Source organism: Oryza sativa, chromosome 9 (genome assembly GCF_034140825.1).
Source record: "Oryza sativa Japonica Group chromosome 9, ASM3414082v1".
In the NCBI taxonomy this organism is placed as follows: Eukaryota; Viridiplantae; Streptophyta; class Magnoliopsida; order Poales; family Poaceae; genus Oryza; species Oryza sativa.
In genome coordinates, this window is record NC_089043.1 from 10,727,768 (window position 1) to 10,744,031 (window position 16,264).

Sequence of the window (16,264 nt, forward strand, 5' to 3'; positions counted from 1 at the left end):
CTACGGATCCACCGGCTCCCCTCCTCCCCGCCTCCGCCGTTAGCTCCCTCCTCGCCGCCGTCTTCCTCCTCGACGACGACGACGACCTTCGCAACGTCGCCAAGCTGCGGATCCACCAGCTCCCCTCCTCCCCGCCTCCGCCGCCGGCTCGATCCCCTCTTTGCTGTTGGCTCCCTCCTCCCTCCTCCCCACCGACAGCGCCGACGCGACGACGACGATGACTACCACGACCATGACGCGACGACGACGACGGCGCCGATGCATGTGGGGCAGCGGCGGATGGAGGAGGAGAGCCGTCGTCGGCCGGAGGGAGAGGCCGGCGGCAGCGGTGGTGGGTCTTTTTTTATTTGTTGAATTGTTCTTTGCAGTCGGGTGAATCTACCTCCTGCTGGTCTGCCTGAAAAGACGGATTTAGCCTGCCTGAAAAACCTTTTTTTAGTAGTGCATGTACAACCCTAAAAATCGTTATATTCTATGACGAAGGGAGTAGGGTACATTTGTACTATGCTACGGAATAAAAACAAGAATAGGAAGCTCTAGATAGCTACTCCTGCATGTTGTAAGCAAGGATGCAATGCATCTGGCAAAAGTGGCAACGACTGCCATTGCCACAGGATAGACAGAGGCTATTATGGTATCTATTACTCACCATTTCATATTATAAGGTATTTTTATTTATTTTAAGTCAAACTTCTCAGATTTAACTAAATTTATAGGAAAAATAACATCAACTACACTAAATACATTAGTTTCATTACAAACCCACTATCGATAGTGTATTTATTTTGTAGTGAAAATAATGTTACATTTTTTTTTATAAAACCAATCAAATTTGACAAACGGTACTTATAATATAAAAAAGAGAGTATTTTACATTTCGAATATGATGGAAAACAACAGTGAATTGGACATCACTCATCATGTTAGCTAGAGCTAGTAATTCTCAGCTAGCATACGAAGTTGCATAATAAGTTTAACTCATCTGATGAGGTTTCTGGTGGTGGAACCAAATTATTGTTTAAATGGTTAGCGATGTACTCATCGACAGCAAGATATCTATAATTACTTCGTGAATTATAGATCTAAGTTTTAGGTGGTGTTTGGATCCAGGGACTTTAACTTTAGTCTCTGTATTTAGATACTAATTTAGAGTATTAAATATAAACTACTTACAAAACTAATTACATAAATGAAAGCTAATTTGCGAGATAAATTTTTTAAGCCTAATTAATCCATAATTAGAGAATGTTTACTGTAGCATCACATAAGCTAATCATGGATTAATTAGACTCAATAGATTCGTCTCGCGAATTAGTTCAGTATTATGGATGGGTTTTTATTAATAGTCTACGTTTAATATTTATAATTAGTGTCCAAACATCCGATGTGAATGCATCTGTACTATGTTTTGAAAGAAAAAAAATATGAAACTATAGATAGGTACTGCTACAGTATTAGGTCGTAGTACGATTGTTTTGTACAGTATTACCATATGCATGTTGCAAGCAAAGGATGCAATGCATCTGGCAAAAGTAGCAACGACTGCCATATATTGTCACAGGATAGACAGAGGCTATTATGGCCTTCTAGCCCACTGGCTTTTAATTAATTAATTAATCAATTCAGCCAGCCAAGTGGAGAGAAGCAAGTTGGTCCAAAATGTCGTGTGCCGAGAACGCGCAGCAAATTGCCGTGTACTACACATCGAGCGCCAAGTTCAGCGAACCTAGAGATATTTTTCTCTGCACACGTCGGAGGAGGCATCGTGTGGGGCCCACCTGTCCAACATCTTGTGGCTGTCGACGGCCCAAGGTCAGCAAGGTGTGGGGCCCCCGGGGGTGCAAGCTGGCTGCTGATGCCGATGCCGTATCTTTTTTGCGGTTGCTGCGCTGCTCGTGGTGGGACCCCTAGAGATATTTTTTTTCTCAAAAAAAGAAAAAGATAAAGTGAGGTAGTACAAAGCTTATTGCAATGTAAGAGCAAGTTGAATAGTATAGCCATCCTCCAATTCATGTATAATCAATTTAATAGCTCATTCATATAATAGTTACATACTATACTATTAATATCTAGTCCCACCTATCATAGACACACTTCGTCTTAGAGTTCGTGCTACAGCTGGCTACAAATCTGTAGCCCGCTGCTCTTCTCTCTCCTGATTTATCTTCTTAAAATATGTTTGCAGCTGGCTTATAGCCTGCTATTGTACCTGCTCTAAGGCTCAGTTTAACTTTTGTAACTACCTCGTTTATTACGAGAACACTTTGTTTTTTTAAAAAAATAATTTTCTTGGAGAGGCTTCTTTTAAAAAATTCAATAAACATATTTTTATTAAGTATGTAATTGTTAATATTTAATTAATCATACGTTAATAATATTTCTTACTTTGCGTGTGATAAAAGAGCCAAAGCTAAACGAGCTTTCAAATAAAGCCTAAGATAGAAAAGTTTTACTTATAGTTTTACTTAAATATATAAGGGCACATGCATATATAAAAGTTTTACTTATAGGTTTTTTTAATCAATCACAAGCCGTTATAGCTTATAATATGCCAAATGATGTAGATAGCGAAAAAAAATAGGGTGACGTTATCATGGCTTACTATACAAGATGAGAAATAGAAATTTCATAAAAGAGGTATTTAGTTGTTCTAGATGAAAATCACATGAATTTGAGTAAATTACTTTTAGAATAGCCTAAAGAGGAGACATAAAGAGATATGTTGTTTTGGACTTACATAACAGATGTAAAACATATTGTCTTGAGATTTTATCTAATGTTTGGAATCCTCAAAATAGTGGAGGAATGGAAAACCCCTATAGATACAACCCAAAGGGCTTTATATATGGAAATATTCTTTTCAGGATATATAAGTCATCGCCTCACCTAACTTATTCAACCAATTTAAGGAAAGAAGGTCATGAACAACAACATGATCTAGAAGGATGAGATGGAGATGTGCCATAAGAAGGGGATACCACGAGATATTTTGTAGCATTTCGACCTCTTCTTTTGTGTCAACAAGTGTGCAAGTGGACCATTCTGTTCTCATACTTTCAATCGTTGCCCATCAGTATATTGTGTTTTTTTCCTAATTAATGCCTTTTTAACTAGGTGTGATGTTAAAAATTTTCGCCTCTAGAATCGAACTAATGTATTTTTATTAGTCATCTTCACGATTATTATAGTGAACTATATATCTACACGATTATAGATATAATATGAAATATTTTGATAAAACCTAGCAAATAAAGTAGAACAAGGGATCTAAGCAATGCAATAGAACTTTTCTTAAGAATTCATGACAATAATCCGGTAGTTGAAAAGAACATGGCAAATATTTTTATAAATATCATAAACTTTTAATAGGCTTTAAGTGGAATTAAGGAGCCAAACATAAGGCTCAAGTCCGAATTGCCATAGACCTAACTCTTCCCCTGCTTCTATCCTCTCTCAGGTGTCATGGAGCCATGCATCATGATCGGGAAGAAAGCAAGAGAAAGGAAATGGAAAAATATGATAGAGATTGAATAGCTCATGAGTGTTAGTTAATAAGCGAACATGAGGGATAAGAGAAGATGGGATGAATATGCTTTGAATAAGATATAAACCATGGCTTATAATTTTTAAGAAAATTAACGAGAAAAACTATATAATTATAAATAATTCCAAAAGGAGATATATGCTTGTTTAATTTGATGAAACTATGTTTATTTAAGTTATTAATCAAGAAGATAATCCTATGAGTTGAAGTGTTTTTACTCAAATTCATTCACTTCTCTTTTAGGTGAAAGTACACACTTCCAACAAAGATCCGCAATATTTTTGAAGTCATAATTTAATATTTTCCTACTAAAATATGAACCCAAATTTTTGGTCCAATTAACTCCATTTCATTCCAAGTATGAACCCTAAGTAGAACTATGTGATTTTCAGTTGTAAGTCATCATAAAAAAAGTATTTAGACTTGAGAGTAGGTAGGGAAGAATTCAAGCGAAGAGGCGCCGAAAGGTAAAGCTAGGGAAGGATTGTAGCATGACATGCATAGAACATCCAATCTCATAGTTACTCGCCACATATAGCTCGCTGTTGTATGCATATGTGTTGGTAAACTATTGATGACCAGAAACCTATATTGTAAAGTTTTCCAGTCATCGACACAAACTTATATATATGTTCAAGCTTTCGTTGGAATATAGTTAGTAGAAGAATACTTCCAAGTTGTGCCACATGTTGAGAGTGATGCAAGCTGGCATGCATATCTTTTTCTTGGTCGAACCCGTTTGGTTCCTCCACCTAGATGGGCTCCACACACTCACACACACACACACACACACACACACACACACACACACACACACACACACACACACACATATATATATATATATATATATATATATATATATATATATATATATATATATATATATATATATATATATATATATATATCTATCTATTAGACTAGTCACAAGTAGCTATATAGATATTTTTGGAAAGTTACAAATTAAATGATCATGCGTGTTAACGAATTGTCATGGCTTGCGTAGGTGTTTTTATCGGAATTAGTAGCACGATTAGTCTATGTGTTACCTATAGCTTAAACAAGTTGTGCAACACGCTGATGAGGATAATGCATGCAGCATGAGACGTATCTTTTTCGTGGATGTTAGGTGTCCCAGTCCCAAGATTTAGATCAGCTGGGCTCCACGAGTCTTGTTGTAGATATCATCCTAGTGTCATGAGAGATGTTGGTAAACCAATAAGAGAAGTGCCGTTTATCAAAGTTAATTTTTAAGGGGTGTATATCTAAAAATATGGCGACAGATTTTTAGGTAGAAATATGTCAAATGTAATTATAGTATAAATCTAGTGTAATTGTAAATGCAATTAGTATAATTACATATGTAATTTAGGGACTTACATTATAACACTAAAATTACATATGTAATTTAGAGACTTACAACGTAAATACATGTTGATTATTTTTTCATAAAAAATATGGCGACACATTCACAGCAAATCTTGTTTTAAAAATCAGCAAGTTGTCAATAAATTAAACTTCCATGGTGAAAAAAAACCCATTATATTTAGATTTACAATCTTTTGTTTCTGTTTCCTTTTACTCCCTCCGTTCTCTCATGTATAACATGACGTCGAATAAAAAAAGAGGAAGTATATCCTAGATTAATTTATAGATGTGCATTTAGTTTTGTGCTTATCTTAAATACATTTTTTTTTCAGGCAGGTATTGACAACAAAGTTTAATTTTTCTTATTTTAATTTATAACAATAGTTGTTTAACTCTGAAGAAATAACTGAAATTTATGTTGTTCAGATGTTGGCCAATTATTGGAAAAGTAATTGATAGAGAAGAAAAGTAAATCACACTTGATAAATAGATGATCTGTTTTGAAAATGATTTACCAGCAAGTTAGTTACTAAGCTAGCACTCCTATTTGATAAACCAGCAAGTTGTGCCAGGAAGATAACTACATGTTGACACGGCATTGCTACCAAACTCCTCATATGTCATCATCATCATATATACACATCATCCTGCTAGCTGTTTACTTTGATGGTTCAAAACTATGGCTTTCTTGATAAAGATATTTTCACAAATTGTTTGTCCTCTACTGTTCACAGAAATTTACCAAAAAGGGAAACTGGGCTAGATCCGTGGTTAATTACTAAAACGGGTAAGGGTGAGAGGTCAGTGGCGGAGCCAGGATAAAATTATAGTGAGGCTCCTCAGCCTTTTAGGCCTTCTAACCATCTCAGACAAAGTCTATTTTAGCCCCCTTGTAATAGACATGGATTTAAATTTTAGGGGGGTCTTAATGGGGGCTCTAATAATTTATTAGGGGGTGGGGGGGGGGGTCTAAAGACCCCCCCAACCCCCACGCTGCCTCTGCCACTGTGAGAGGTCCCTAGCTAGCTCTTGCTCACATTAATCTCTCATTTCAACCATGCAAAACACTGAAGAAGAGAACAAAATGAAGGGTATACTCTCGCTCTCAATAATAACTATGAAACTAAAATTACCAAAATTGTATATTTACTATTTTAGAAGAAGGGTAGGTAATGAAAGTAAAACAAAACACAATTTGGAGCTCCTTACATAGCGGTACTAGTGATGCCAATACCATATATAGTGATTTGGTCGAAATATATGTTAGTTTATGGAGATGAACGAATAGCGTGTGACGATGGATATATATATTCTAGCTTCCTATCAGCATAAATTAATGTAGAGCGAAGAGAGCTACCTGAATAGAACTCCGATAAGAGATTGGGAATAATAACTTGTATAGTCACCCTAGTTGTGATCAATGGATTAGAATGATAACAAGAAGTACATATATATTTACCGATTTCTAAGTCGATGGCTATGGAACATGGCCGCAAGATGGTATCCTTATGAGATGAAATGACTTTCCCTTTTGATCCACCATACAAACAATATATACTTTCATGAAGATTGTTTCTCACATGTGGATAAGCTAACAATTAAGGGAGGTAAATTATTGATGCACAAAGCAGGCTGACGTATGCGAGGAGCCTATGGGGGTTAGAGAACAATAATATGGGAGAACAGTGGCGAATCCACTATTGGGGCTTTGTTGCTCAAGCCCCACTCCTCCAACCACTGCATGCCTCTAATTAGCTATTAGTGAGTCTAATTAGCAGTTAGTGTAAACTGACCATACAACAATGATACCAGGAAGCTAGCTGAAGCGCTGGGTGCATACCTATTTGTTAATTGATTTGTGTGGATATATTATTCTATATAGATGCAAATTAAAATGTCGAAAGCAATGTATTTTCTTTTGATTGTATGTGTATTAGGTTTCATCGGAAAATATTGAGTTGATATATCTCTATTTTATTTAGTCATATTGTTACACTTGTGCATTAATTAGCACCCACTCAATTTATTACATCCTAGGTTTGCCACTGCGATGGACAAATAATTAATGTCCATATGGTTTGAGGTGCAGGAAGCATCGCACTCGTACAGACGGCCTATCATTTCACCTAATGGCCAATACTTTCCGCTAGCTAAAATGTGTTGCAGTTTTATCGAGCCAACATTAAGCATGCATGCTTAACAAAGAAATATGACAAGCCTTATAGATAAGGGATACATGCAAGTTTGTCTTATTTTCTCCATATATATAAATGAATTTGAAAATGTGACTTTACACGTAGTTGTAATACTACTAAAATTATAGGTATAACTTTTTGTTAGAACTTTTATTGATATTTGTTAGTTGGTATGTACGTGTGTACACGAGAAAGTTTATGTATATATGATACATTATTCCGTATAGATAGTCTCAACATAACCATTTTTGTTGTACAAAAGCAATATAAAGATATTTACATTCATTGATTAACAAGGCACACAACATCATACATATGTACATCCTTATGTAGCATTGGGAAGTCTGAAATGGACATGAAAGGATACAACAGAACAATGAGCAAACTTGCTAACACTACAGTAGTAGTGCAGAGACATGCATATTTTATTCTTGCACTCCAAGTTAATTTGCTCCTAGCTAGTAGTAACTACTTCTCTTGTACTTCACATGTACCGATCTAATCAGGCGTGCGCGCTGCTAATTAACCATTCCCTGTTAAGATGAAGAAGAGAAAATAAGGAGAAGCTAGATTAGACAATTGGAAACTACTAGTATTAAGCACTGCATAGCATGGAATTTAGTAAGTATTCTGGTGTATATATATGCATGGTTTTTTCAGAAATTTCCGACAAAAAATAAGTTTGTAAATTTAGTTAGGCTAAGGAGTTACCGCTGCGTTACTTCTTTTTAAGCATGTGTTAGAGATAACTTTTACGGGTATATGTGAGGGTGAAGTTATTATATTTTCCGTGTAAAAGAAAAATATCTTTAGTTTGATTTATCGGATATAGATATTTCGGCTCCGAAAACTTGCAGTTGTCCCGGTCAATCCTCAAAGACACAAACAGGTCACTTTTCATCCATGAACAGTTTGTGTCAATGGATTGGTATGATAAAAAACTTGAGATATCGATCATTTGACGAAAAATTGGAGAAACCATACCAAAACACTGCGTGGTTCGCTGGACACGTCGAAGCCGGCGAGGAGGCTGTCCATCACGTCGTCGGAGCAGCACTCCAGCAGTATGAGCTCATCGCCTCGCTCGCCGGACGCCACCGTCGACGACGTCGTGCAAGCGGAGGCTCTGTCCGGCGCCGACGACGACGCCGGGCTGTTTCCACGGGCCACGCCGTCGTCGTCGTCGTCGTCGTCGAGCAGGAAGCAGAACGGCGCCTGCGATGGCGCCGGCAGCGGAGGCTCGTCGGGCGGGAAGTTGGTCCTTGCCTTGTGGCCGTGGATGCGGCGCGCCTCGGCGTCGTAGGCGCGCGCGGCCTCGACGGCGGTGTCGAAGGTGCCGAGCCAGACGCGGGCGCCCTTGACGGGGTCGCGGATCTCCGACGCCCACCGCCCCCACGGCCGCTGCCGGACGCCGCGGTACGGGTAGCTCCGCCTCACCCTTCGCCGCCGCCGCGGCCTCTCCACCACCGCCGCCGCCGGCGCCACCTCTGTGGTCGTCTCCATCGTCCCTGCACCAGAAGGGAACATGGAAACGCCGCCGTCGTCGTCGTCGTCGTCGCCAGCGATGAACTCCCGGAAGGCGGCCTCCCAGTCGTCGTCGCCGCCGCCACCACGCTTCTTCTTCTTCTTCATCTTCGTTGTGGCGTCCCACTCCGACGACTCCGACGGCGGCGGCGGCGGCTTGTCGCCATAGTCGTTCGGGATCAGTGCTCCTCCACACATCGTGATATTCTTATGATGTTTTTGTCTGATCTGATTCAAGTAGTTTGAGTTATCCTTGCAAGTTATTGAAGGTGTGTGTCTGAATATCTGATGGCGTGTGCTCTGAATATCTAGTTATTTATAGGTGTTCATATAGGTGGCTGGCCGGGTAAGGCATTTTTTAAAATATTTTATAAGGATAAATATGTTTTAAAAATAAACTCACTTTTTTTTTGACAAATTAGTTGGGTGGAACTAAGCTATAGGAGAGTTTAATTTTTTCCAAGCAAAAATCTCTTTCATGCAACTAAAATTGATGTTTAAATAATCTCTATAACGGTTAAAACAATAAAAAAAAGATATACATTCCCGCAGGTAATTCAAAAATTAATTACTGAGAATCTCTTTCATTCATTAGTTAGTTAGCTTATTACAATCTCTTTCATATCATACAAAAATCTCTTAGCTACTTATATACATTCCGGCAGGTAATCCAAGATATATATAAAGAACAAGGCATGTCCTCCGAAACGTCTAATGGGCGATCGATCGCCCGACCCATCGGGTAGCGATCAGATCCCCTCCCTCCTCTCTCCCTCCACTTGGTTTCCTTTTTTGGCACCGCATTACTTTCCTATTTTAGTAAATTTATGCACCTAAAGTTTATACACCTCAAGTTTACACATCTAAAGTTTAGAGACCCAAAGTTTATAAGTCAAAAGTTTATATATCCGATTCAAATTTGAACTTGAATTCAAATTTTTTTATATATAGTATTTCTATATATCTAAAGTTTATAGGCCCAAAGTTTATGAGTCAAAAGTTTACATACCCGTTTCAAATTTGAATTTGAATTATATCTGATTCAAATTTGAATTTGAATTCAAATATTTTCTATATATAGTATTTTTATGCATCTAAAGTTTATAAGGCAAAAGTTTACATACCCGATTCAAATTTAAATTTGAATTATATCTGATTCAAATTTGAATTTGAATTCAAATATTTTATATATAGAATATTTCTATACATCTAAAGTTTTTAAACCCAAAGTTTATAAGCCAAAAGTTTACATAGCCGATTCAAATTTTTTTATATATAGTATTTCTATACATAAATTTTTCTAACCTTTTGTTTTTTTTTAAAAAATATGTGGTGTACTGTAGTAGGAAGAGAAGAAGGGAAGGAGGAAGGGGGAGAAGAGGGAGGAGGGGAGGCGGGCGGATCTGATCGTTGGGCGATCGTCCTGGCGATCGATCGCCCATTAGGCCCCCCACCCCCCCACATCCTCTAGAGATCCATTATCCTACTATAATGGTTAAAACAATAAAACATAAAAAAAATCTAACTATTGATCCACTAAAATATTCTTTTTATTATCCTTACTTTCTTCCCCAACCATCGAGCAAACAATTTTTTTATTATTATGAGCTAAGAGGAATGCAATTTGATAAAGAAACATGTTACCTTGGACTTCAATTGTTGTTCTCTCTTATATCATCGTATTGAACTTTATGGTAGTTTATGGGTCAGCTACTTGGGGGACACATTTTCGAAGCTCATAGGTGCCGGATCTAAAGGGTTTATAGGTACCAGTTTTGGTGCCGGTACCAATAACCCCAACTCTGAACCGACAGCTATATGTGGCACTCTAGATGCCAGTTCCTATAAGGGTGCACTTTATTTTTTAATTTTGGTACGTACTATAAAAACCCTAAAAAAATATTTGGTATTTTTATTAGGGAGACCTATAAGGTCACACATCACTGCCCACATGTCACATTATTTTTCCAACCCATGCATAAATATGGATCAAGCAACATTCGAACTCAAGATCGCTCCCTCCATCCAAAACATTCTTTCCATCTCACCAACAAACACTTCTTGTCTTGAAAACAAATGCTATTCTTTTGAGATTAATATCATCCGAACTTATAAACCCCCCTCCCCCCCACACACACATGTATGTATATGTATAAGGCAACTCTATTATACACCCCCTATAGAATATACCTATTCTACAACCCTTCCTATCCAACCCACCGGGCCCACCTCGACATCCCACGCTCCTCTCTCGCCGTCCCACCAAGGGCTCACGCATCCCCTTCCCCTTCACGCACACGCCCTCCCCTTTGGTTTTCTACCATCCGGTGCCCTCCTCCTCTACTCTTGATCTCTCCATCCTGGTTTTTCTCTCCATCTCTGTTTTTTCTTTTCTTTCGGTTTTTCTTGCCTCCTTCTCTGTTTTTCCTTTTCCTTTTTTCTTCCCTCCATCTCTGTTTTTTCTTTTCCTTATGTTTTTCTTCTGACGGAGCGTGGGGCTCCTCACCGGGAGACCGCGCAGGCCCCCCTTTGCCGGTTCGGCCGGGGGCCCTGGGTGAGATTCTAAGCTCCTAGTCTGTGGAAAGTTCGCGAGAATGGAAAAAGCACAAGACACGGATGATGTATACAGGTTCGGGCCGCTGAGAAGCGTAATACCCTACTCCTGTGTTCTGGTGGATCTGTGTATGAAGAAGCTACAAAGAGCTGGAGAGCCAGAGAGCTCTTACTCTAAAAAACCCTCTTCTCCCTTTTTTCCTCTCGTGGGATCTTCTCTCCAGATCCTCCCCCCTTTCAGCCCCCTTTCAGCCCCCTTTCTTAAGTGGGCAAGGTCCTCCTTTTATATCTCAAGGGGATACCACATGCGCCACTTCTCCCTCTCTCTCTTTTTGGGTGGGGGCCCATCCTATCTATAGTAAAACTTGGCTTGCCTTCTCTTGGAAGCTGAAACACTGCCTGTTTTTGAGTGTGGCCACGCGTTCTCGTTCGTCTGACCTCGGGGATCACCCTGTCATCTCTTCATAAATGGGCGGAGATTTGCAACGGCTGCTGCCCGAGTGACCCTTCTGATGGGACGGCCCATACCTACCTCCACTCCGCCGGAAGCAGGTGCAACGTGGGAACACGGTTGTCTTCCGGCGACATAACCAGTGTCAGACCAGTCACAGACCGGTCACCTTTGTCCACCACGTGTCAGTTTAGCAATCTGCATGTTCGCCCTTCTTCATACAACGTCTTGCTTATAATGGTTGGGATAAAGCCTGGCATATATCTGACCAGGACCAACGTGCCATCTCCAGGAGCTAGCACGCTGGCTCCGGCTAGGGACGAGTGCCTAGAGACTCTCATCCTGACGGGACGGGGCGAGGCGTGTGTCAGATCGCCTGTTGCCACCTAACCCGCAATCTGACCGATGTATGACCGGTCACAGACCGGATAAACGAGCGTGCCATACTGCGCTACATGTGGCGTGACGCGCTCGTCCAAACCGCAATAAATGCGGTTAGGTGAGCCCCGCTATGCTCACCTACCCCATATACGCGGCGCAAAACCCACAAGGGGTCGGGGCGCCTCGGCCCTCGGGGCCGAGACGGGAGCGGTCCGACCCCTCGGGGAGACAAAGAGAAGGGCGGCCGTATCGCCCTCGGGCCTGACCCCCCCGAGGGGGTTAGGCCACGTGGGTGATCGTGTCTGCCTCAAGTCTCTAAGTCATGATACTCCCGGTCCCATGTCACCGACAGTAGCCCCCGGCGTTATGCCAGGGCGATCGCCCTCCTCGAGGGAAGCGGTCGGGCGTGACGCCACTTCCTAAGGCCTGGTGACAGGTGGGGCCGCTCTCTACAGTTGGAAAGAAAACCAATCGGTCGCAAATCACGCATATCGGCATTGGTAACTCGACTGTCAATAATGAGCGGTCTCTTCAAGACTGCCACATTACTCACAAAAATCGGGACAAGCCGGTTCGTTTTTCCTGGAGATATGGTGATGGCGCTTCGGTCGGCGAGCGTAATTAACGCGCGCTCGATATGTTCCATCTCGACTGCCACAGCCGCATATCCACCTCATGCACCGCAAACGGGCGAATGGGATTAGTGGAAGCGTGGGCGCGAGAAACGAGGGGGCGAGATAGTGGGCACGAGAAACGAGGAGCCGGGCACAGCGTTGGCAAGGGTATAAAGTCGCCGAGGAAGAGATTTGCTTCCTTCCTCTCGCCATTATTCCCCTTGTCTTCGCCGCTTGCGCCCTAACTCCTTGTTTCCTGTGCCCTACCTTCGCCACACGCGCTCGCTCTCAAACATCTCTTCTTCCGGCGTCATGGCACGGGGCTCCGCTCCGCTTGACGGTAGCGTGCTGCCGCCTTCCCGCATCGTGAGCGAGAGACAGGCCGGGCTGCCGCGCCGCTTCATGCCGGAATCTGCCACCGGCCGGGAGATAGTCTCGCTGGGCGAGGGACGCCCGGCGCCACGCTACCCGGGGCGGTCCATCTTCTTCCTCCCTTTTGCAATGGCAGGGCTGGTTCCGCCATTTTCTTCTTTCTTCATGGATGTTCTGGAGTTTTACGATCTCCAGATGGCGCACCTCACCCCCAACGCGGTAATGACATTGGCCATCTTCGCGCACCTATGCGAGATGTTCATCGGGGTGCGCCCATCCCTTCGGCTGTTCCGGTGGTTCTTCACCGTACAGCCGGTGTCGCCGCCGTCGGTGGTTGGTGGTTGCTACTTCCAGCCGTGGGGGCCGGTGCTGAACCGCTACATTCCCTGCGTCCTCCGCAAGAAGTGGGATGACTGGAAGAGCGACTGGTTCTACACCCCCTCGCCGACGAAGCGCGCCTCCGACTTCCGAGCCAGCCTCCAGCGCAGGCCTCCAACTGGCGGTCGCCGGTAGATCTGGGAGATGGCTACGACGCCGTCCTCGACCGCCTGGCGGGCCTGCGATCCCAGGGGCTCACAGGGGCCATGGTGTTCGGCGACTATCTTCGTCGCCGGATCGCGCCACTCCAGCGGCGCGCCCGGGGCGCCTGGGAGTACACCGGGTCCGAGGACTGTATGAGGACCCACCGGGGGGTCAAATGGGACTGGGTCCCTGAAGACTTCAAGGTAATGATCCAACGGGTGCTGAATCTCAGCTCCGCGGAGGCATCCCTCATCCCCCAAGGAGTCCTCCCCCTCTGCAGCGATCCAGATCGCGCCAACATCCTGACCATCATGATGGCGGTCGGGGCCTCGGAGGAGCGAGCTCCTAAGGGCCATGACGGTGCGAGCGGGAGCCGCAAGGGAGATCAATCTACCCCAGGAGGGGGTCGTGCTTCTGGGCCCCGTGATGGGGGCTCGGGGGGCAGCCGCCCTGCCGACGCCCGAGGGAAGAGGAAGCAAGAGGGTTTTTCCTCCCCATCTCCTCCCCGAGGGGGCGGGGTGGCGCGTGTCAGCAGCAGGCGCCCGGAGGGGGCCGCGCCGACGCCGCAGCCCGAGGGGGAGCGGAAGAAGAAACGGCTCCGCAAGATGGGGGGAACAGAACCATCCCGGGGAAACCTCATTTCCCCTCCAAGGTGGTCGTTTAACCGACCCCCTCGCAGGTTCGTCCCACGCCCATTGTGGCTGTATTCATTCTTCCAACACAAGTTTTCATTCACCCATCTTGTTTGTCTTCTGGCTTTTCTTCTGCTTCAGCGAGATCCCGTCGCGTCCTTCTTGCCAATCCAAGTCCGGCCAATCTGAGGCCGAGAATGCGGCGACCACGGAGGCTCGGAGGCGGGAATCTGACCGGCGAGAAGCCGCGGATCGCCTACGGGAAGCCGAGGAGGCCGCCCGGGGGGCCGCCCGGGCTCGCCAGGCTGAGGAAGCCGCTCGGGAGGAGGCCAGACTCCGCCAGGCCGAGGCGACGACATCCTCCGAGGCAACCCGCGAAACTGATCGGCAAGAAGCCGCGGATCGCCTTCGGGAAGCCGAGGAAGCTGCCCAGGTGGCCGTCCGAGCTCGCCAAGCTGAAGAAGCCGCTCGGGAGGAGGCCAGACTTCGCCAGGCCGAGGCGGCGACGACTTCCGAGGCAGCTCGCGACGAGGCCGCGGGCGCATCGCTTGGGCCCACTCCTTCGGGCGACGCTCAGGACAAGCCAGGTCCGGGGGACATCCCTGAGTCCGGCACGTCCATCGGCGGGCTGAGCCGCGCGGCATCCTCACTGAGGCGGCTCTCCCCCACGCCTTCCGCTGCCCCACTGAGCGCAGAACCCCTTCTGCAGGCCTTGGCCGTCGCAAACACCACGGTGTTGGACGGGTTAAGTGCCCAGATGGAGGCCCTGCAAGCAGAGCGGGCGGAGCTCGACGCCGCATGGGCGCGTGTCGAAGAGGGGCGACGCTCAGTGGAGGCCATGGTGGAGGTGGGCCGCAAGGCACACCGCCGGCACGCCTCAGAACTCGAAGCCCGTCGGAAGGTGCTGGGGGAGATCGCCAGGGAGGTGGAGGAGGAGCGGGGGGCTGCCCTCATCGCCACTACCGTGATGAACAAGGCGCAGGACGACCTCCGCCTTCAATACGGGAGCTGGGAGGCGGAGCTAGGGAAGAAGCTCGACGCCGCCCGGGGGGTCCTTGACGCTGCCGCTGCCCGAGAACGGCGGGCGGCGGAGACCGAGGTGGCATCCCGGCGGCGCGAAGAAGCCCTTGAGGCCCGTGCCATGGCGCTGGAAGAGCGTGCCTGCGTCGTGGAGAGGGACCTGGCGGACCGCAAGGCCGCCGTTGCTATTCGGGAGGTTACACTGGCGGCGCACGAAGCCGCCTGTGCCGAAGAAGAGTCCGCACTCCGCCTCTGCGAGGATACGCTCACCGAGCGGGAGCGAGCCCTCGAGGAGGCCGAGGCCGCAGCGCAAAAGCTGGCGGAGAGCGCGTCCCTCCGCGAAGCTGCGCAAGAGGAACAAGCGCGTCGCAATCTGGAAGGTGCCCGTGCCGAGAGGGCCGCACTGAACCAACGGGCCGCTGAACTCGAGGCGCTGGCAAGGGAGCTGGATGCAAGGGCGCGTAGCGGCGGGGCGGCCACGGGCGACAGCGACTTAGCCGCCCGCCTCGCAGCTGCCGAACACACCATCGCGGATCTGCAGGGCGCGCTGGATTCGTCCACCGGGGAGGTCGAGGCCCTTCGTCTGGCAGGCGAGATAGGGCCCAGCATGCTTCGCGACGCCGTGTCCCGTTTAGACCACGCCGGGCGGCAGGCGGGCCTCTGGGGCGGGCGGACTGCGAAGTACGCCGCCAACCAGGGGGGCCTCGCCCAGCGCCTCTCGGAGATGGCCGGGACTCTCCAACGGCTCCCCGAGGAGCTCGAGAGGACGATTAAGTCATCCTCGAGGGACCTTGCCCGAGGAGCGGTGGAGCTCGTACTGGCGAGTTACCAGGCCAGGGACCCCGACTTCTCCCCATGGACGGCGCTGGACGAGTTCCCTCCCGGGACCGAGGACGGCGCGTGCGCACAGGTCTGGGACGCCGCCAACCATATCGTCCACAGCTTCGAGGGTTCGGCCCCTCGGCTCGCGTTTGCCCTCAACTCCGATGAGGAGGACGATGACGGCGGAGTGGGCGATAGTGGCGATGAGGCTGGCGACCCGGGTGCATCGGAGTGAGCCCCAAGGCCCCCGCCAATCTTTAAAT

The 16,264-nt window shown here is 46.2% G+C and overlaps 1 protein-coding gene across 1 annotated transcript; it reads right to left on the minus strand.

Moving 5' to 3' along the window:
- Positions 1 to 7,377: 7,377 nt before the first annotated feature.
- On the minus strand, positions 7,378 to 9,636 carry LOC4346629 (ethylene-responsive transcription factor 1-like). Its single transcript, XM_015755149.3, has 2 exons — positions 8,095 to 9,636; positions 7,378 to 7,643 (listed from the first exon to the last, which is right to left on the minus strand). Exons 1-2 carry the CDS (start codon positions 8,830 to 8,832, stop codon positions 7,629 to 7,631), a joined length of 753 nt encoding a protein of 250 aa, XP_015610635.1. The 5' UTR covers positions 8,833 to 9,636; the 3' UTR covers positions 7,378 to 7,628.
- Between the last annotated feature and the right edge of the window lie 6,628 nt (positions 9,637 to 16,264).

Excerpts from the sequence above, each read along its gene's own strand:
- LOC4346629 (XM_015755149.3), bottom strand. The coding sequence starts at position 8,832 with ATGTGTGGAGGAGCACTGATCCCGAACGACTATGGCGACAAGCCGCCG.